Source organism: Nicotiana tabacum, chromosome 20 (assembly GCF_000715075.1).
Source record: "Nicotiana tabacum cultivar K326 chromosome 20, ASM71507v2, whole genome shotgun sequence".
NCBI classification, from domain to species: domain Eukaryota; kingdom Viridiplantae; phylum Streptophyta; class Magnoliopsida; order Solanales; family Solanaceae; genus Nicotiana; species Nicotiana tabacum.
The window spans coordinates 49,687,124-49,709,881 of record NC_134099.1 but is presented as its reverse complement, the minus strand read 5'-3'; the positions used below and the strand labels follow the sequence as shown (position 1 = coordinate 49,709,881).

The following is a 22,758-nucleotide window of genomic DNA, read 5'->3' as shown; positions in this document are numbered from 1 at the left end:
AATGCTGCCATCCCTCTTTCATACAATATAAGGCAACAGCTAAACCAATGAGCAAAAACTTTCTAAACGTCCATATATATATATTTGGAAGTAAATACAAGAATTGGTTCACAACTTACAATAGAAAAAATGAAAGTTTTGTAGGAAAAAATAACCACTGGCTAAGTATCAACCTGCGATAGAAAAAAATCATATGGCCAAGTATTCTGGCGCCATATCCTCTATGAAGGGAAAAAATGAAAAAATAACCATCGGCTGAGATAACTAATTAACCTAACTGGCTGTTATTTAGTGAGCACAAGTTTTGTAGCTATAATATAAATGTTAAAGAAGAGAATCACTAACAAAGTCCTCACGATGGCATGTGACTCGTCTTCTTGGAAGGATCTATCCAACCCAAAGTCAGCAATTTTAACTCAGAGACTAGAATCCAACAAGATATTGCTGTCTTTTATATCTCTACGAATAATCCTCGTCTTAGTGTTTTCATGGAGGTAGACCAAACCTTCTGCAATCCCTATTAAAAACAGAATTAATAATGTGACAAAGTCACTTCAGTAGTTGTGCAAAAACACAATTTAATTGTAGAACAAAGTCTGATACTCACCAAAGATGAAGCTATCAAGACTCTGGTTTGAAGGAACTAATATAAAAGAAGGCTTTCTTGACTGTTCATAATATAAGACTGCATGCACCCAACAGGACCACAAAGGATGAATAAATGAACAGAAGAGTGTAAATACAAACGGGTTGTATAAGAACATATTATAAAACAGCATTGACATCTTCCAAGGATGCCGTAGAACTGTATCTGAAGTCAGAAATGCATTTACTCTTTTCAAAGTCGCATTAAAATAACAGTCCAGCAATTCCTTACATTTGAATTTAAAACTTGCACCACCATTATACACCTTCATCTTACGAATGTCAAGTGGAATTTCATCCACCAGCTAACCAGCTCATTAAGCTAACGATAACTAGAGCCAGTTAACCAGCTCACTAATAAGAACAGTCGTTATCTACGCTAACTTAACCAGGATGTGACTAACAGTCAGCTTGTATTGGTTTGTCACAAAAAAGTATGTGCTTTTCTGATTGCTTGTTCCATTTCAAGAGGGGGACTCTGACTTATTGTCTTATTTTACCACATTCTAATGCAGCAAGAAATCTGAATCAAGCATAGATTGTCTTCCCTCTCTATCATTCTGTGAAACAGTTGTACCATATGGATTCACGGATGGTTCCATGTAATGTTTTATATTAAAGATTTTATTTTCCTGTCCAGTTTATTTAAAATGTTTTGCAGTGTTCATATTCAAGATGATGAGGAAAGATGAAGAAGAAATAACATTAAAGAAAAAAATAGTTATAGAAAAATAAATCATCTTTACCTGTCCTGATTCTTCTTCTTTGCAAGAATTCAAAATAATAACTCCACTTGTTCTAGAAATAAGACAAAACACCTCTTGCTGAAGTAGAATCTTTTGCTTTAGTTGCTGTTACTGCTGAAACAAAAGAGTTCTGCTGTTTCAAACTAGAAACTTAAGATTTCTGAAAAAGCATAAAATTTCTGCAGAACTCTTTTCTAGAACCACAGTAATTCTAAATACGACTTCTAGTGCATGTGTTCAACTACTTAAGCTTCTCCTTCAGCCACTTGTGGTCTGAATAAGATATAACTGTCCCCTAAACATACTTGCAGTTAACACAAGAGTTGAGCTGACAAAAACCAAAGCCTGCCATTCATCAGTTTTATAGCAAAAATTTCAAAAACACTTCATAGAAACATAGACATCGCTTTCACTTAAAAGGAAACATAATAAGTTAGGCTAGGGATAACATATTATCATTTTGACAACTGTGCCAGGGCAATTGAATCAAAACGTGAATTAAAAGTTACAGGAACCATAGATCTACTTTTGATCTCAAATAAGCCCAAGAAAAAGTTAAGATTGCATCAGAAGTTATGAGTTCGATTTCTTAATTATTTGATACGTGTATTAAGTAATACTAGTACTAAGCATAATACTAGCAAAACAAATATGTTCTGGCGTAAAAGAAAAATGAATAAGTGTAAACGTACTCAGATGAAACGGCAAGAACATACCAGATATGAGTCAAGGAGATGATCTTTTAGCCCAATCTGGAGGCTGTATGGTAACTGTGAATGAATCATTTGCCATATCTTCACGTTGTGTTGTTTGAATTTCTTGGGCTGAATTGGCAACAGACCAGTTGCACCAGTTTACCTCAATGCTTTTTAGAGATACAGCATCATCAAAATGAGAAGGGATTTTCTCAAGATGCTTACATTTCGTTAAAACCAAATGTTCAAGCTTAGGAAAAGCATCATAAGAGACAGACCATTGTGCAACTTTGAGGTTATCCAGTTTTAAATATTTGAGTTCAGGGAAGTCTGAATCTTTCACTTCCCAGTGATCCCCTTCAAAAGCTCTGAGAGATAACTTAAGAATCACCAAGTTGCGCAGTTCTGCAATGGTCGAAATTTGGTTCCAAGGTAAACGAAACTTGGACAAAGTCAATTCCCTTAGTTGCGAGGGGAAATTGAACTTGTGAGGAAGTTTAGCTGGATAGCTGTTGGAAACCAGCTTGAGGGACTCAAGGTGGCTTAGAAACTCTAATCTGGGAAAACGAACGCACCTACCCATCACTTTCCTTGAATAACCAAATGTCCCCGAAAATATGCAACTCAACTTTCTCAGTTTTGGCATCTTCCTCAAAATCTTCTCTGCATCTTCACCATAAGAGAGCCGTGGAGTAGAAAAGGTTTCCAAATTAGCTAATTGAGAGTGAGAAAGGGATTCATCCATGTTCTCATGCAAACCAAATGAAACCCGATGGTTTACATGTATATGCCTCAATTTCACCATCTTTAGAAGTGAACAAGGTAAAATCATCTCGCCTCCCAATCCTCTAACCACAAAAGTCTCAAGATTCCTAAGCTTAGCTATAGATGAAGGAATTGAATTTGCATCAGTTTGAGCAGCGAAGTACCTCATCTGAATTAGATATTGTATTTCACTGGGAAAAGTACCACCAATGTTGAAAGATTCTAAATCCAACACTTTAACAAGTTTGAAACTGTCAAAGATGAAGGAGATATCACGCGGCCATAACAAGTTATCCAGATCAATTGCATTGAATAGTAAAGCGCGGATATTTGAGCGAGATGGCCGCCACAAATCGATTTCATCTTGGTAAGAGTGAACAAACAGTCGGTATTCCTCCAGCTGTTCAGGGAACACATCCTCTCCACTGAGCCAGATAAAAGAAAACACATGAAAATTAGAGTTGGGATAAACATAATACAATTATATTAGTATAGTTACTTTTTACCTATTGATCTGGAGAAGGAAATTCTCTAGTTTGGCCTTTTCCATGCAGAATTTATGCAACAAATCATGAACGCGGCACGTTTTCACCTTGGTATTGGGTCTCTTCTCCATGCCCATTACTAGATTTCTACGAATAAGATCTTCCAAGAAACCTTGTGCGGCATCATCTTGTCTTTTTTCCTTGTTTGCTTGTACAAACCCTTCGGCTTCCCACAACCGAGTCAATTTTGAGACATGAATATCCTTACCCTGCAAAAATCCTCCAAAATAGAGAAAACAAGGCTTAAGATAGTGTGGTAAATTCTTGTAACTGAATCCAATTATAGACATGCTCTCTTCTAAGCTGCCAATGCTCTGGGAACCTAGACTTTCTTCTACTACTTTCCACAAATCTAGTTTCTTCTTTTTCTGTTTCAGAACACCAGCTACTAACACCACTGAGAGAGGCAACCCTCTACAACGCCTTGCTATCCGAGATCCCACATCTGCAAGTTCAGGTGGACAGGTCTCCCCTTGAAATACCTCTTTCTGTAACAATGTCCAACTCTCATCATCTCTGAACAAACGAAGATGATGGGGATCACTTTGACATTTAACATAATTGGCAATGTCACTCAGCCGGGTTGTTAGAATAATTCTACTCCCATTCCGAACATCTCTGAAGCACATATGTAAATTGTCCCACACTTTGTTGTCCCACACATCATCAATGAGAATCAAGAATCTCTTAGTCAACAAAAATCGGCGTAGCTCATCAGCTAATTCACCATCTTCTTTTTCATTGCGATCAGCAGGCTCAAGAACATCATTCAAGATGGTCAGCAACAACTCCCTCCATGAATATATTTGAGTCACAAGACATTGAGCATGGACATCAAAGTGAGAGGTGACTGTTGGATCATTGTAAATCTTCTTCGCTAATGTAGTCTTGCCCAATCCTGGCATGCCAACGATTGAGATGACATCTAGTTGAGGTGATCCTCCAAGTAGCTGCTCCTTTAATTCGTCCATTGTATCCTGGAAACCCTCCATTTCTTCGTTTGTTCTTTGAGTATTATCTGAAAACGACGGTGCAAGATTAGTGGAGGTCTTTGCAACTTCATGCACTGTCACCTCAAACTTGTTTCTTTCACAAGTCTCCCTAACAACTTTATTTACAATCTTAATATTCTCAACAACTTCAGAAATCCAAAGAACTTTGTACCAGAGTGGATGAGAATAGGCCAAGCATGAGTCAATGACATACTCGGCCTTGTATGCCAATACAGTAACACTTGTTATAAGACCATAAACTTCATCATGCTCATCATAGTTTTCTGAAAAATGACCAATCAATGATGTTAGATACAGTAAACCCTCCTTGACTGATCCAATCTGATGATTTAAGTCGACAGCCAAATCAAGCTTAGAACATAAAAGCTCCTCCAATTTGCCCAAAAAGCAATTGAGAAATCCTAGCCCATTTGTCTTGGGGAAGCTATAACTTGAAGAATCTGGAACTTTCAGACAAATCGTCTTTACCTCTGCCTCAACAAGCTTAATCAACTGCTTGACATCAGAGAGATATAATGTGTAATACCAAGCAGGAATATACCCCTTGATGGAGAAGAAACAAATGTAGTTTTTATCTTGAATCCGTTTAGCAAGATCTTTGAGTTCAAGATGCATATTGCGGTACTGTACAATATCTACAAGTAAAGATCCCATGTCCAATAGTTTGTCTTTAACTACTGAGATTTGATTATGCAGAAAAAAGATTGAACCAGTATCATACTCCAGCACCTTGTTCTGTTGTGTTAACAGATTGATAAAGCCTTCTCCATCTGTCTTACGCATCTCATAGGGTGATGCATCCACAACTTGATTGCATGCATTTCTGACCTCCTCTACCTTGACAGACTCAATCACCCCTAGAAAATCAGATGATGAAAGTTCCAGATTCTCACTGCTACTTCCATCCATGAAACTTTCATTAAAAGAAGCAGCATCATTGTTCGGCACCTTGTCCTGGTGGTTTAATAAGAAATTAATAAGGCCTTCTCCATCTGTCATGGTCAAAGGTGATACATCCAGAACTTGAGAGCATACTTTTCTGAACTCTACCTTGACAGACTCAATCTCTTGTAGAGAATCAGATAACCAAGGCCTCATTATGTCAGTGCTGCTTCCGTCCTGGAAAATTTCATAACAAGAATCACTGAGTATTGCTAACTTTTTCGCAGTCACTTCAGCATGCATTAAGATATCATCCAATTTGTTAAGTTCTGTGTGTTGCCTGAGAAGATCCATGAGAATAGATCTAATGAAAATAAGCTCTTCACGAGCACTCTCAATCAGATCCAGAACTTGATATTCCAAAGTGGCTTTGTGCTTTAGTATATCCATCAAGCTTCCCTCAGACTTGATAAGCCAGAAAGCCACAGTCAAAAATTGAAGAACAAGATTGACCTCCCTACAGTTGTTGCTATTCATAGAATCCTCATAAGATAAACTCATAGCAGATTGCGCCTCAATTGCAATGGTTCCATATCCTGTCGAGACATTATTTTGCTCCCTACATTCAATGTGAGGAACTAGAGGTTCAATAAGATATGTTACCAGGAGCAATAACCCACCATAAAACTTTTTGACCTCACCTGCAATAGTAAACGTCAAATTGGTTTCATCCTTCAGTAGCAGATTTTTGAGAATATATTCATGAAACCCCATCAAAACCTCATCCATCATGGGCCTATGTGGGGATGATGTATTGGAGGATTTCAGCATGCTGAAATAGGAATCAATAACCTCAAAGTTCATAGGAAGAAAGTTCAGCAGACTTATCGTGGGATGGTCTAATGTTGATGATGCAGAAATGCTGGGATACATCTGTCTAATCGCTGCCTTAATAAACTTGAATTTAAGAAGCAACTGAAAATGCAAGCAATTAATCATTTCCCTGACCAAGTCTTCTTGCTCCGTATCATTAGAAATAGAGTCTTCTTGCTCTGAGTCATGACAAAGAGAATCACAGACTGACCATGCTTGGCTAATCGCAGATTGAATAGAAGTCAAAATAACAGTTATCTTAGTCTCCTCATTAAACTGCTTTAATGCATCCATGAAATAATTTCTAAAGAATATCAGCTCACTCCAAACATAGTCAATCAGAGATTTCATAGGACCTATTGTGATGGCGGCTTGACGGGTTAGTAGCCGAATCAGATCGATTTCCACCTTGACATAATTAAACTTCAGTTGCAAATGAAAAAGCACATCGTCTATTTCAGTAGTGTTGTGCTCATCATAGGAGGAGTAGATAGCATTTGCTGCCCCAATGGCCAGAGCTTCCATATTTAATCGAAGAGAAATCACTTCTCCAAGTGGAAGGGGATAAGATTCTACGTCCCTGAGAAATCGAGAAAGGTAAGAAAGTCCTCTTTGGAGCCACCTAATTCGACCATCACATCCAGGTCTTAGATCCTCCCGGAGAGCACTAACAAAATCCAGCATATATTTGGCATTCAATATTGTAGTAGTCTCAGAGCTTGATGACTTTAACCCTATCAAGGCACTCAGATAAATCTGCCTCAATTCTGGGCTAAAGGGCCGACTTACCCTTTCCAGCAATTTAGAGAACTCGCCATCCATATTGCAGTTCGACCCCAAGAAACATAGGTATGCAGCAGTGTAAGCTACATCCTCAACATGGTTGAAGAGATCCTTCATACTCTCATGCTCAATGCACCGCTTTGCAATTAATGTGAAGAAGACTCGTAGATGTCGGAGCTTCTTGTCAAGCAAAGATGCTGCAGGCCCTACACTAATAAAGAACAGAGCACGGTGAACAGAACCAAGCAAAGATTCAACAAACCCCACCATCTCCATAGTGATTCGACTAGATGATCTTGATGGCTTTGAAGCTCTGATTCGCTTAGCAATAGTCTCATGTTCAATTATTTTCAGCACCTCTGAAATCATTTGAAGCTTTGATGCCTTTGAAGCTTTGAATTTCTCAGCAATGTTCCCCATTTTAATGGTAAGGTTGAAACGAGGAAAACGAGAACATATCTCAGAAAAGCCATCACGAGCTTCTAGAAATAGGGGCCTAAGTTGTCCAGATATCCCATTCTCAGGGTAGCGCTTCTCCAGATTCGTGAGAAATACAGCTACACGCGTTAGGTGCTTTGTAGCATCCTCCAATTGAGTAATGGTCGTTCTACCTAAATGCTGGCCCTTCACAAGGTTTATGGCACTTATCACATCGCGACACTCCTCAGCCATCTCCTTTCCACCTTTTCAGTTTCCTCTAATTGTTAATAAGTCCTGCAAGTATAAATCATTATCTTAATTCGGAGCACTTTACTGATTCCATTACCCACTAAACATCAAATAGTCCAGTATTTCTAATTTCACCCATCTTATTCTTTACAAGTGCATCAATGGCCTAAATGTTGCAACCATACACCAAACGAAGATGGATACCTTCACAATTATCTGTTTTCCAATTTCCAAAAAGCAAATGAGGGATGAAACTTCCATTATAATCTAAAATATAGTCAAAGAAGTGTGTTGTCACAACCGTGAACTGTTTCTATAACTTTGAAATTTACGATTTGGATTTTCAACCATGTGAAAGCCTTTACAAAGTTTCAAGACTAGTTGTAATTTGCAAACATGGACGCTGCTAGGTCTGATGTGTAACTCTATCATCACTGAACATGTTGATTACAGCAACTTTTCGGTTCAAAAGTTGATGTTTCATTCTGGTGTTTGAAACTTTAACATCACTATACATATGAAAAAGAACTAAGAAGACCAACAAAAACAAAAATAAAAACAAAAACAAAAGAGGGAGACCTTACTTTCGTATTGGTTGAAATCTAACTTCAAATAAAGCCCCAACGGCAAACACCTTAATACAGTGAACGAAGTCCTCAAACGCCCAAGAACCAAAAAATTGAACCAGCTATTCCTGCAACTAACAAAGCATAAGAATAAAGTAAGCTAAGATTTGCAAATGTTCATAAGAAGGAGAATCAGAACACACCGTTTGGAGGAAGTGATGAAGAAAGTTGTCTTCAACCTAGTTTCTCAAGGACTAAATGGTCTTATTCATTTTTCATTGCATTCCTTTCAATATGAGAGATAATAAAGCACTACCAATAAGCAATGATTAAAAGGTAGCTAGACTGATTAATTGATATTTTCCTACTTCATCTAATATTGTTCTTTGTTCATTTCTAATTGCACTTCTTGTCACGTGAAAGAACAAAAGTAAGTACTTCTAATAATAAGTTTTATTTTGTGTCTCATGCAACTCTAACATTAGTTGTACGAGGTTTCTTTTATAAGACACACAATAAAATTTTAAGCTTCTAATAAACAATTACTATCAGGCAGACTGATTAATTCATCTTTTTCTTGTTTTTCCTCTAGTGGACGACAGATGAAATAATGAAATATAATTTATTTCGAAGAGTTGAATATCTTTATTTTCTTATAATTTAGGAGACCCACTTTCTAGTAGCTGCGATGAACAAAATTACTTGCATATGTGGAGACTTAGGGTTGTATATTCGAAAATCGATTAAACCGATCGAACCGTACCGCACTGAACCGATTTTTAGGTTTCCTTTTAAGAAACCGTAGGTTTTTTATATAAATCTATAACCGCACCGATAATTAGGGTAGGTTTTTTATTTTATAAAAATAAACCGAAAAAATACCGAACCGTACCAAATAAATTTTACATGTGGAAAATAAATTTATTTGGTAAGTTTAAAAATAATAATGCAATTTTCTTTGAGCCTTGGAATTATGAAAACTATTACAAGCAAACAAGTAATTAAACTCAAAATACTAATTCCTAAAACCTATTATGCTACTTCTACTTAAACTAAGTTATTTCAAGTATCTTTACGAGCAAGACACAAAGTATTCTAGCGATTATGAGTAGCAAACTACAATGTATTAAATATGTTTCCTTTCATATAATTTAGATTTATCTTTTTGAATATTTAATCTTCTATAGACTTTATTCTTGAGTCACAGCTTGGTATATCTTTCAACTCGTACGATTTATATTTTTTTTGCCTTTGTTTGATTTCTTTTACGTTGTTGTAGAATAGCTGATGGATCTATACTCTAGCCATCTTTCTTTTCTTTTTTTTAATTCATCGCCCTTTGAACAGTAAAAATGTCTAGATAGTTTTGTTAAGTGCTATAAAAGAACGAATGTTATTGCATTCTAAAACTATTGATGAATTCTACATGATATTAAAAAAAATACCGAAAATTAATCGAACCGCACCGATACCGAAGAGAAACCGACATGATTGGGACGGTTTCGAAAAATTTAAATTTGGTTATACACAATAGAATAATCGAAAAATTGATATGGTACAAATTTTATAAAATAATCGGTCGAATCGAACCATTGACCACCCCGTACAAAGTCAGCATCTATTGATGGTACAGAGCAATGCCATTAATGCAGATAATTGAAGCTAAAATCTGTAGCTACTACAACTTACTTTCGTATCGGTAGAAATTCAATACCTTCTTGTGCAGTGATTGAAGTCCTGAAACAGAAACAAGTGTCCTGAAGCTAACGAAGCAAATTGCTCTATTTCTTCTCTCTTTTTAAGTAGAAGATTGCATAATCTCTTATCCACTAGATAATTGTAGTGAAAGACAATAATAGATGGAAGTATCAATAAACAATGACCAAAAGGTTGACTGACTAATTGGTCTATTTTATCATGGAATTTTTACATTCTTATACACTATGAAATTTTTTACATTCTCATACACTATATCAAAATATATTACGCTTCGTATTCAAGTTTTACTATAATTACATTTTATATACTCAATTACCATTTATGTACATTTTAAGGGAATTAATAATAATAATTAGTGTCCTAAAATTATTCTAACGTATCTTCCACTCCCCCTCATGTTTCTCTCTCCACATACCCCCCCCCCCTTCCCACATGTATCTTGCACTCACCCACGATTCCAGCATTGACAACCACTAAAAAGTTTTGAAGCTTTGAATTCGAATTTGGATTTTCAAAAAATATTATTTGTTTGAATTGAGTGTTGTTGCAAAGAATTGGGAATTCTCTCTACGTCTCTCTATCTCGCAATCCCTAAGTTCAATAATGTAAAGCGAAAGAAAAGAGAGCAGCAATTCCACCGTTGACAACCATTAAAAAACTTTGAAGTTTTGAATTCGAATTTGGGTTTTCAAAAACCATTATTTGTTTGGATTGTGTGTTGTCGCAAACAATTAGGAATATGATTTGGAGTTTATATCTCAATTTTGAGGGGTCCTGGTAAAGATTAGATGTGGTTTTGGCTGAATTTCAAATTGAAACTCGAAGAAGAAGAAGAAGACATGTTATACATTATATTTACGAAATTGTAGAAAAATTGTATTCTGTTGTTTATATATATTTTTTTTATTTATTTAACTATTGTATGAAAGTTGAACAACATTGTATAAAAATTATATTTAAGTTGTATGATATTGTAGTTGTATATAACTGGGTAGAAATAATGTGTGAAAGTTGTGGATAAGTTGTAGATAAGTTGTATAATATATAATTAGTTGTATGAAATTTATTTTTACTATATATATAAATCAGATGAAAATGTACAAAAGACATATTGTATAAATTTTGAATAATTGTTTTAAGTGGTATAATATTGTAGTTGTATATAACTTGATATAAATAATGTATGAAAGTTGTAGATAAGTTTCGCTGTCCCATTCTCTAAATAGAACTTTCTCAGCTCCTCATGAAAAAAGAAATAATATAAATAAAGTAGTACATATTATTACTAGGATCTTGTAGTCATAACGTTAAGTAAAAATATTTTTAATTTCATCCAATTTTTTTTTTCTTTTTCGGTTCACATAGAGAATTTGATTATTGTCTTTTTGCAAAATATAATAAGTGAAACAATAGATACAACTATACAGCTTAGCTATGAGCTCCAGTAGGACCTAATTCAAGCTCAAACAATTATGAATTGCCTTATTGCAAGTCACAGTATTGAGATGCTACAGATAGGAATTTAAAAATAGCTTGTTGTAGTTTCTTTTTCTTTTTCCCTTTGCCTTCAACATTAAACAGAATCTGATATTTCTAAGTGGAAAGCTCTGCACTAGAGCTGGGACATTAGATGATGTAATATATTTTTATGGGTTAGGGAATACTATGTGCTAGCTCTGACTTTATTTGTTTGCTAATCTTTCTCTGCTCGCGTAATGCTTGTGGAATTAATACAGCAGGTTGGTCTCTGAATTCGGGTGTGAAGAAACAGTACTGTCATATGTCGAACATCCTTGTTGTGCAAAAAATTTTGTCCTCGTCTACCTTAGTATACACATACAAATGTAGGTTCACCCTCTTGGATCAAATGGTGGGTCTCTTGACGCCAGAATGTCTGTATCGCTAAGAAATGTTAGTTTCATGAATTTGAATTGCTACTTATGCAGGGACTTGTTACATTTCCTAGATCTGTTGTTAATTCATCGATTCTGTTATTTGTTGCAACTCGAATGACATGGCAGCAGTTTTGTTGGTTCTAAGAGGCATAACATTTGCATATTAGGAATTTTCCAACGAGGTCTGTCCATCAATGCAGAAAGCCCAGCTTTGTCTCGGCAAGGAAGCAACTTTAGCCATGGAGTGAGGTTCTCTGGGCATATAGCCTCACGGGGCAATGTGAAGAGGAGGGGAAAGAGGAAGGGAGAGAGAAGAGAAAGAAGGAAATGATGTAACTATTTTCCTTGATTGAAGCCACAAATAATGGACTGAGAGCCTTTTAAGGTGGATTGTATATATTTGGTAAATAAAACTTGTTTATGCCATATAATTAGCTAAACATGGATATTGAGGATAATAAAGTTTCAAATAGTTTATAGGTATGAAAAAATTCCTTTTATCATTCTTTCACTCTATATATATTTCAGTCCTAGCCATTTAGGCTCATTTGCTTTTTTCCCAGAGGATGTCTGAATCTTAATTATCTTTCATTTTATTTTTAAACTATGAATCTTATTTAAATCTTAATCATAAAGTATATTTATTTTTTTTATTTCACAACCATTTAATGGATCTAAATAAATCTAAATAATTAAGATTTAATTTTATCAAAAATGTTGTCATCGATATTCACTGCTAACCATCGCCATCACCCACCATGCACCACCCACTACCATCATACTCAACTACCATCACCAACCACATCATCTCAACCACTGTAACGATCCAACCGATCATTTTGCTTTTTAGATCCTTGTTCCCATAAAGAATCCACATATGTTCTTTTACTATTTTATGACTTGCGGGGATGGTTAGTTTAGTTTTGGAAAGGTTCGGGTTGAAATCAGAATACTTAGTTCCTTAATAGTGACCTGAGGTGGCCAAGTTTGACTTGAGTCAATATTTTGAGTAAATGATATCACAATCGGGATTTGATGGTTCCAATAGGTTCGTATGATGATTTTGGACTTGGACACGTGATGGGATCGAGTTTCGGATGATCCAGAAGCATTTCGACACTTAATGTTGAATGTTGGCGCCTTGAAGGTTTTAGAGTTTCTTAAATTTGGTTTGAAATAAGCTTTGGTTATAACAATGTGCGTTTGGGATTCCGAGTCTGGGAATAGGTTTGTATGATGAATTAAGACTTGTATGCAAAATTTGACGTCATTCCGAGTTGCCTAAGTATGGTTTGTCGCATTCGGAGCTAGTTGAAGAAGTTTGAAATTCATAAGTTGATTAATTTGATTTTGGGGTGCGATTTCATTTTGATATTGTTTTATGAGTTACGAGATCTCGAGCAGGTCCGTATTATATTTATGGACCTGTTGGTGTATTTGGACGGGATCCGGGATAGCTCAGGTGTGTTTCGGACCACCCGAATTTAAGTCCAATTTGCAGAAAATCTGCTACTGGTTTCCTTCTTCGCGAACGCGGAAGGAGTCTCGCGTTCGTGTTGAAGGAATTGGGGATGGGGCATTTAGTATTTCGCGTTCGCGATAGGCAATCGCGTTCGGGATAGGGTAGTCGCGTTCGGGAAGGGTAGAGACCAGTAGTCATCGTGTTCGCAATGGTTGCATCGTGTTCGCGTAGAAGGGGGGAGTTGGGCCTGGGAAGATAGATCGTTACTCTTCGTGTTCGCGATGATTGTATCACGTTCGCGTAGAAGGGGCGGAGCTGGGCCTGGGAATCTAGGTCGTTACTCTTCGCGTTCGCGATGGACATGTCATGTTCGCGAAGAGCGTTTTTAGGCGATGGCTGATTTTTTCCTCTGTGATCGCGAAGAAGGGACCACTAGGCAGAAACATGTTTTAAATCGGGACTTAAGCTCATTTCTCTCATTTCACTTTGGGTTGGCCGATTTTGGAGCTCTTGGAGGGGGATTTTTCACCTAGCATTTTAAGGTAAGTGATTTCTACATAATGTAAGTTTAATAGATAGATTATGTAGATTTTAATGTAAATTATGGAAATTATAGGATTTTGTTGAAAAAACTAGGTTTTGGTAAAAATGGGATTAGACCACAAAAATATTTATGGAGTTGAGTAGAAATTATATATTTGAGTTCCTAAGGTTATGGGTAACATTTATCTACAAATTATTTTCGGAATGCAAGCATGTGGGCCCGGGGTGACTTTTAAGAATTTTTTAAATTGGGTTGGGTGATTACTCTAATAGTTAAGTTATAAACTTTTGAGCACATATTGATTAGTTTGTACGACTTTTGGATTGTTTCGGATTGCTCGGCACCGACTTGAGGCTATTAGTGTAATTTGAGGACCAGGAAGAGGGCTTGGAAACGAGGTAAGTCTCTTGCATAACCTTATAAGAGGAAATTAACCCCCATAGGCGTTTAAATTGTTAATTGTTAATAATTGTGGATGTTATGTACGTACGAAGTGACGAGATATGGAACAATCAGCGCCAGCTACCCGAATTGTAATGGGCATGGGCTGGCCCAAATTCCTAATCTGCTACGGACTAGCAAGTTGCAACAATAACTTAGATATGGAACAATCAGGGCCAGCTGGAGCCTAAGGCTACTATGGCAATGACCTTAGGGCCCAAAATCTATAAATAATATATAGAGGCTTTTTCCTTCCTATACCATATATGAAACCTTATTACAAAAAATGTGCATAGTTTCATATTTACCCTCAATGTTCACAGTTTTTCTACAATTATTATATCATTTATTAAATACTAATTATTAGGAGCCGATTCCTTCCTAATTAGGCGCGCTACAAAGCAGAAACAGAATATTCTAATTGATTTAGCGACCTTCAGATCAAATTTGAAACGCAAATCCTATATCTTCAATTTAAAATCAACTTACATAGGCTCTTTTCTGCAAAAACTCTGTTCTTCGATGTTTTTCCTTAAGCCACAAATCAAAAAAGACAAAATCGTCAACAAATTCGAATCAAATTGTAGAAATCAGTTCTGCAAAAGCTCAGTTCGTCGACATTCTCTCTACATCTCTCACTATTTCTCAATCGCAAGTTTCAGTAATACAAAGCAAATGAAAAGAGAGCAGCAATTCCACCATTGACAGCCATTACAAAACTTGAAAGCTTTGAATTCAAATTTGGGTTTTCAAAAATCATTATTTGTTTGGATTAGGTGTTGTTGAAAATAATCGGGAATGTGGTTTGAAGTTTATATCTCAATTTTGAGGAGTTTTGGTGAAGATTAGACTTGGTTTTAACTAAATTTCAGATTGAAACTCGAAGAAGAAGAAGAAGAAGAAGACATATTGCAGAAATTGTAGATAAATTGTAGATTATTTGTATTCAGATTGTAGATGCTTTATTTTCTATTTTCACAAATAAAAAACGGCTAAAACTTCTACAAGTTTTCTGAAAAAACGCAATTATGTCAAAAATCTCAATCATGCTACAATTGAATAGAAATTGAGATATAAAAATTCAATGTACCCATTTTGTAGATATTTTATAAATAAATTGTAGATTATTTGTATTCTAATTGTAGATGCTTTGTTTTTTGTTTTCACAAATCAAAAACGACTAAAACTTCTACAAATCTTCTGCAAAAAACACAATTATGTCCAAAATTCCAATTAAACTACAATCGAATGGGAATTGGGATATAAAAATTCAATGTGCCCAGTTTGTAGATATTTTGTAGATGAATTGTAGATTATTTGTATCTAATTATAGATGCATTGTTTTCTGTTTTCACAGATAAAAACGACTAAAACTTCTACAAATCTTATGCAAAAAACTCAATTATGTCGAAAATTCCAATTAAGCTACAATCGAATGCGAATTGGGATATTAAAATTTAATATACCCAGTTTATAGATATTTTGTAGATGAATTATAGATTATTTGTATTCTCGATGTAGAGTAACAGAAAATTCAAATCAGGTGCTGATTGAAGTTAAAACACGAGCTTCTTTGTCTTTATTTTTTTTGGGAAATAAAGTATTGGTAATTGACTGCAGTTCACAAGATTTTCACCAGGAACTTGAATCTCATTAATCAATCAATTAGACCAGCTCAAGTTTTTTAGTAGGACTATACGAAGAAATTAACTTATTGATATCCAGCGTTTGACGCAATTCAGTGATTTAACCTTAAAACGTACTTTCTTTCCTTCAAGTGATTTTTAAAGATCTAAAATACTCATTAAAATTAGTCAATTAATAATATTCTTGAATCTCATTAATCAATCAATTAGACCAGCTCAAGTTCTTTGGTAAGACTATACGAAGAAATTAACTTATTGATATCCAGTGTTTGACGCAATTCAGTGATTTAATCTTAAAAACGTACTTCCTTTCCTTCAAGTGATTTTTAAAGGTAATTGACTGCAGTAACCAAGAACTTGAATGATTGATGCTCCTAATTGCAATGTATGATTTAAGTGTTTCTACATCAATATGCTGCAAACCTATGTTTCCATAATCATAAGTTTTTATGTTTAATAACAATACATAAATATGGGTGAGGGTGAGGGTTTGGGAGAGAGAAACGTGAGAGGGTGGGATATACGGTACCTTGAATTAAGGAGGGATATACGCTGCATTAATTGTACTCATAAAATACACTATGGTATAGAATTGGTAATTTTGTATACTAAGTGTAATTAAGTGAAACCTTAAATATTGAGGATAATAAGGTTTCCTATGTGGCATAGGAATATACAAATTCCTAATATATATAATATTTAAATTGTGCACTATTGATAGAATTTTTAAATCATATGGTTAAAATAGTTATAGCTAAAAGTTTTACACATCTTAAATTGTAGTTACTAGTTGTTTCATGTCTTTAATTCGTCCTAACTCAAATCGATCTTCTTACATATTGTTAGAACAATTTTTCTTAATTCTTTGAGTGTCTTTGTAGATAATTTTCAAGCTACTTCGATAAGTAACTATTAAAATTCATCTTTAACATTGAATGACTCTTGAAACATAGTAGTTACTACAATATTATTTGTTTCAACTTATATTTAGAATTGAAAGTGCAAAGAGAAACTGTATAAGTAGAAGAATACTCTAAAAAGTGTTAATTCAATTACCGTTAACAATTTATATATAGATAAGTTGCCTCGGTTGAGAAAGTTTTTCAAAATTAAATCAATAAAGTTCAACATGATAACACAAGATAGATTAAACAAATTGGTTAGATAATGGCAATAATTAAAACTGATTATAACTTCTTTAGATTTCAATAAATTATAAGAGAATTTTTTTAAGGTCTCACTTTTTGTTTTGGGATTTTTACCTATCTATACCATATATCAAACATTATTACCTTCATTGTTTAAGGATTGTGTTAATTACATTTAAGCATACCAAATTACCTTTTATATACCATAATTCAAATTAAGGGTATAATTATTCCTTCATTTATTTTAGGCGTGATTTTAGGACTGTATTTTCACGTTATTTGGTTTACCCGCCTCTCTCTCCTCCCACCCCCCCACACCCCTACGATTTACCTTCAGTTCCCCACCCCCACGATTTACCTTCAGTTTTTCCTCCATTCTCGTACAATCTCTTCTCACCCACAATTACCATCACTTTCTTCTCCACTTAATTACCTTCAGTTGATAGTATCCCCCACGATTTGAATTCACTTCCATCTTTGTCTTCAACTCCTAAATCATGAAAAAACCAACACTCCCCAAAAAAAATCATCAAAAGCTATATTAGCTGATATTCCAACCTTTGATTTGGGTGTTTTAACACCAAAATCACCACCAAAAAACCCACAATCGACGCATGCAAGTGAACAAACTACTGGTATTTCATCTCCTAGACAAATTCGTGCGGAAATGAGAAGCAAGCATTTGCACGATGTTGATGTTGGTGGAGTTGATAAACTAGTCGAGAATCAACTGAAACACAAGGGGAAATAGTTGAGTGTAGATGACGATTTTGTAGATGATTCTCCCAAAGTTCCATCTATGAAAAAACACAAGGTCTCTCCTTCTTCATCAAAACCAAAGAAGAAGAAACCCTCAAAAAAAGTACCAAAATTGGTTAAGGAAAAAATTTCAATAAAGGTAAACACTATTTATATTTCCTCACTGTTTTGTAGTTTGATTTTGGTTGTAAAAATCTGTTGTTCAAGTGTTAATTTAGTGTTCAAGTGTTTTTTGGCCAAATGTGGTATTGTCCTAATTTTGTAGATTATTTTTCGCAATTTTGTAGGTTTAATGGAACTGTGATTATTAGACAGTGTATAACTGTAGTTAGTTTGTAGTTGATTTGTAGTCTGATCGTTAAATTGTAGAGATGGTATTTTTCATTGCAACCTGTATTGCTGCTACATTTAACTTCATTCTAAATACAATTTATCTACATGTTGTGAGTTACTTGAAGTAACTGTTACATTCTGTAGATAATGTTTACAAATTCTGTAGATAATGTTTACAAGTGCATTGTTCTTCTTTGATTGTTCAAGTGTATTTTGGTAAAATGTGGTGTTGTCCTAATTTTGTAGATTCTTTGTCTCAATTTTGTAGTTTAATTGGAACTGTGACTCTTAGACAGTGTATAAATGTAGTTAGTTTGTAGTTGATGTGTAGTCTGATGGTTAAATTGTAGATATGATATTTTTTATTGTAGCCTGTATAGCTCATATATTTAACTTCATTCTAACTACAGTTAATCTACATTTATGTGAGATACTTGAAGTAACTGTTTTGTAGATTCTTTGTCTCAATTTTGTAGTTTAATTGGAACTGTGACTCTTAGACAGTGTATAAATGTAGTTAGTTTGTAGTTGATGTGTAGTCTGATGGTTAAATTGTAGATATGTTATTTTTTATTATAGCCTGTATAGCTCATATATTTAACTTCATTCTAACTACAGTTAATCTACATTTATGTGACATACTTGAAGTAACTGTTACATCCTGTAGATAATGTTTACACGTGCATTGTTCTTCTGTTATTGTTTTGTAGTTATAGGTGTGGGTAGGCTATTCTTCTTCTAGTTATATTTTGTATTTGTCATGTAGTTATATGTAGATTACTGTTTCCTTTTTATGCAAACTACTAATGTTCATTAATTTTATATTTTCTACAGAATGGACCTTACTTTGCACAACAAAATGTTGATTATGGTGTGCTTAGATTCCACAATTTGTGTGATCCTAGCATACCTAGCCAGATACAAGCTTTACTCTCTCCGAATGCTTTAAGGGTTTTCAGAAAAAACTTGTTTTGCTTACTTATTAGGTCTCCCCAAAATCTGTATGCAAAACCAATCACTTCATCTTCTAATGAAGTGTGAATTGACAAAGTCTACTGACTCATATTTTTCAGTACTATTTAAGGGTGAAAAATTGAATTTTTCCTTGAGAGAATTTGGGTTGATAGCTGGTCTTAATTGTGTGAATAAGTTTTCAGACTATGGTTACACTTCCACCTATGTTAGCCCTTTAATGAATACATATTTTCCGAACAAAGAAAGGGTTGAGAAATGGCATTTGGAAAATGTAGTGACTAATAAAGCATGGGCAAACGATGTGGATGCGGTGAAGTTGTGCATTCTTTATATGTTGGAATTTTTTGTTTGTCTTTCTGATAAAGACCATGTGACTTTCATAGACAAGTTTATGTTCTTTCTAATAGAGTCTGGTAATTTTGAGTCATACCAATGGGGTATCAAATCCTTCAAGCAGGTTATTGAATCTGTCCGACATCGTCTTAATCCCCATGTACATTCTTATCTGATACGGGGATACTCATTAGCCTTGCAAGTGTGGCTATATGAGTGTTGATCGTCCGTTAGCACCGAGCTTGCTACGAGATGTTCTGAATCTATACCTCGCATTTTAAGATGGTCAGCTACAAAGGGGCAGATTTGGTTAACTGCAATTGAAGAGAAGATGATCAAGCCTGAGTGGATCAAGGTATTTTTTTCCACTTTTGTATGATGCTACAATTACATTCATAATAACTACATTGAATCTACATTTTTTTTGTCACTTGAATTAACTGTTATTTTCATCATTCAGTTCACAAACATGATTGAATCTGGAGAAGAGCTTGGAGTGCTTAATCTGCCAGACAAGATTCAATATGAAGATGAACATGGTGCTCAACCATCACATGTTCCAACTGCTGCTTCTCCATCATTTGAACCCAAATATACAGATTATCAAGAGGACATTGAATCTGTCAGTAGCAAGCTCATGAAGTTGGAAAAGGGGATTGTGCAGGTATTATGAATAACTACAATATATTGACATAATTTGCTACATTTTGACTTCATTACATAACAATTATAGTATGTTATACATTGTAGTTAATTTGTGGTATAAATCTATAACAATTATAGTTTGTTGAATTGTAGTGTAACTGTAGCAGTTAGAATAAGATTACCAACTAATTATATATTTAATTTTTAGGTTGATGGAAAGTTAGATGCCTATAGGAAGGATGTTTTTGAGGAACTCTCAAGCCTTCGAGAGTTCATAGATCAATCTTTGAAGGGTGTTATGAATGTGATAAACAAGAGGTTTGATTTGGACGAGTCAAAGGTAAGAATTTACATATAATTTTGTACTAAGACTAATTAAGACATATGAATAAAGTAGTCTCAAATATTCCCCAAAATTGTAGTTTGCTGGTAGTTCAACAAAAAATAATTACCAACATCAAGGAGAGAACAACCAGCAATTCCAGTTCAATGCTGGTGATCAACTGCATGGAAGCACAAGCAATACAGGTATCTACAAAATTCCTACATACATATCTACAAATTTCAAGACAGCATTATTTAATTATACTAATCATTTTTTTACTATGTGTTGCAGCTACAATTTCTCCAGAACATTTTCAACCACATGTTGACTTATATCCTGACTTCCAAGAAGCAGTTGAGGCATATAAAGCAGGTACAGAACCATTCCTTCATTACAATAAGGTTTTTATGCAAAATTTTAATAATTTACACCTTAACTACATATTCCTACATATATCTACAATTCTCATTCCCAATTATTCATTCAAGCTGAAGTTTCAGCAGAACATCTACAAGGAAATATTGAGGAATAACCAGTAATTGATGAAGTAGCCGAGGCACAACAAGCAGGTAATATATTCTCTATATTCTCTATAACTCCATAATACTGTTCATATATACATAGATCTACACTTATCTACAGAAGGTGAAGTTCCACAGTCGCCAATTCATGGTGTGATTGTGACTGAAGTTGTTCCTGAAGGCATTGATAAAAAAGTTGTTCCTGAAGGCATTGAAAACAAAGGTTTGACATTGGATGACTTTGAGCTGCCAGAAAACTTATCACAGTTGGTCATGTATGGCGAGCCCATACGAGATGAATCAACCCCTGTTCATCCCGGTAGAACCAGGCAACCGGGAAAATATGCACGATCACCTTTCACATCTTTGTATAGTTCTGGAGGCAGCACATCTGTTGGACCTAAATTTTTTTACCTCAAGCACCCCTTCATAAGTGTCATAGGTGAAAATGTAGATCCTGAATTGACAGAAAGGTTCACTAACTGGTTATACATTTGTAGTGATAAAGTATCTAGGAGGTATGAATGCTTCATTTTACACTGTCTGTTCACCATTTTTATACTTTAAAATTGTAATTCATTTTGTCAATTTTTTCTATTTGATCATCTTTTTTTTTTGTTATTACAGGAGGAAATATTACTTTTTCAAGAAGGATAACCAAATCAAGCCTTGGTTGGATTTTGGTTGTGAAAAGATTGATAAGAAGGACTGCTTTTATGACCTTGCTCACCCCGGACAAGTCATCAATAACACAGTAAGTATAAAGAACATAATCATTCACAATATCTGTTTTGTCTTCAGCTGTGTAGTGTAATTGTAGTTTATTTTTCAGCTATGATGTGTAATTGCAGTAATATTGTAGACAACATATATATGTTACTATATTTATGTCTCAGCTGTGAAATTTTGCTTTTTATGGACCTTATGTATCATATGTGATGATGATTGTATGTACAAACTGGAATTTTGGTACTTTTGACTGACTTGGAATCTCCGTGTACCACAACTGTAGTTACCTTGTAGTAATATTGTAGAGCTTGTGATTGTGCCTATTAATATTAACTGTAGGTTGAACTTGCTGATTATTGGGACCTTAAGTTAGGTGGTATGTTTCATTTGTTCCTCTGTATAGTGAATAAATGTAGACAGTGCATAAATATAGTTAATGTGTAGTTGTTTTGTAGTCTGATGGGTCAATTGTACATATAGTACTTGTTCACTATGGTTCATACAAACTACAATTAAATTACATTTTGTGAGGTACTTGGACTAACTGTTATATTTCTGTAGTTATAGTGTAGCTAATTTGCAGCAATCTGTTAGAGTTTTTAATAAATTCAAATTGTAGTTAATCTGTAGCTGTCTTGTAAACAAGTGTGGTTACACCGTACCTTATTGTATATGTTTATTCTATTTTGGCAGCACATTGATGTTATTATGTATTATCTGCGAAAAAGAGGCAAATATGGCCCCAACAATAATACTAGGTTCACAACCACGGATTGCTTGTTCAAGACAAAGATTGAAAGAATCTATGACAAGTTCATAAGTTCTCCACCAGAACAAAGGTATTCGGTTGTTAAACCCGAGGATGATGTTGGAGAATATATTCTCGGGTACAGAATTCTTGCTAATGTTGCCTGGGATCTTGTTGACTATGTGCTCATGCCTGTGAACCTTGTAGAGAACTTCCATTGGTTGTTGCTAGTTTTGACATAAAGGACAGACAACTTTATGTTTATGATTCCATGGTGAGAGCAAACCGTCATAAAACAGTTGAGACATTGGTTGACAAGTTTTCAATCATTATCCCTCTGTATTTGTCATGCA

At 34.8% G+C, this 22,758-nt stretch overlaps 1 protein-coding gene and 1 long non-coding RNA gene across 14 annotated transcripts; one reads left to right on the top strand and one right to left on the bottom strand.

Annotated features, from left to right (window-relative positions):
* Positions 1–48: 48 nt before the first annotated feature.
* On the bottom strand, positions 49–9,962 carry LOC107782528 (putative late blight resistance protein homolog R1B-16). Of its 13 annotated transcripts, none has more exons than XR_012704047.1 (7): positions 9,897–9,962; positions 8,201–8,316; positions 3,358–7,661; positions 2,108–3,276; positions 1,392–1,502; positions 608–685; positions 49–517 (listed from the first exon to the last, which is right to left on the bottom strand). XR_012704047.1 is itself a non-coding variant. In XM_075241345.1 (5 exons), the coding sequence occupies exons 3-4, from the start codon at positions 7,617–7,619 to the stop codon at positions 2,118–2,120; spliced, it is 5,421 nt and encodes a 1,806-aa protein (XP_075097446.1). In that variant the 5' UTR covers positions 7,620–7,661; positions 8,201–8,310; positions 8,386–8,537; the 3' UTR covers positions 1,512–1,736; positions 2,108–2,117. The 13 variants fall into 13 exon arrangements, 2 of the variants coding, with proteins under 2 accessions (XP_075097446.1, XP_075097447.1); XR_012704046.1 differs by lacking the exon at positions 9,897–9,962 and adding an exon at positions 8,386–8,539; XR_012704053.1 differs by lacking the exon at positions 9,897–9,962 and adding an exon at positions 8,386–8,539 and having other exon boundaries at positions 49–508.
* Positions 9,963–20,319: 10,357 nt separating this feature from the next.
* Positions 20,320–20,758, top strand: LOC142174189 (uncharacterized). Its single transcript, XR_012703533.1, has 3 exons — positions 20,320–20,422; positions 20,505–20,610; positions 20,699–20,758. It is a non-coding gene; the product is annotated as an uncharacterized LOC142174189 (long non-coding RNA).
* The last annotated feature ends 2,000 nt before the right edge of the window (positions 20,759–22,758 follow it).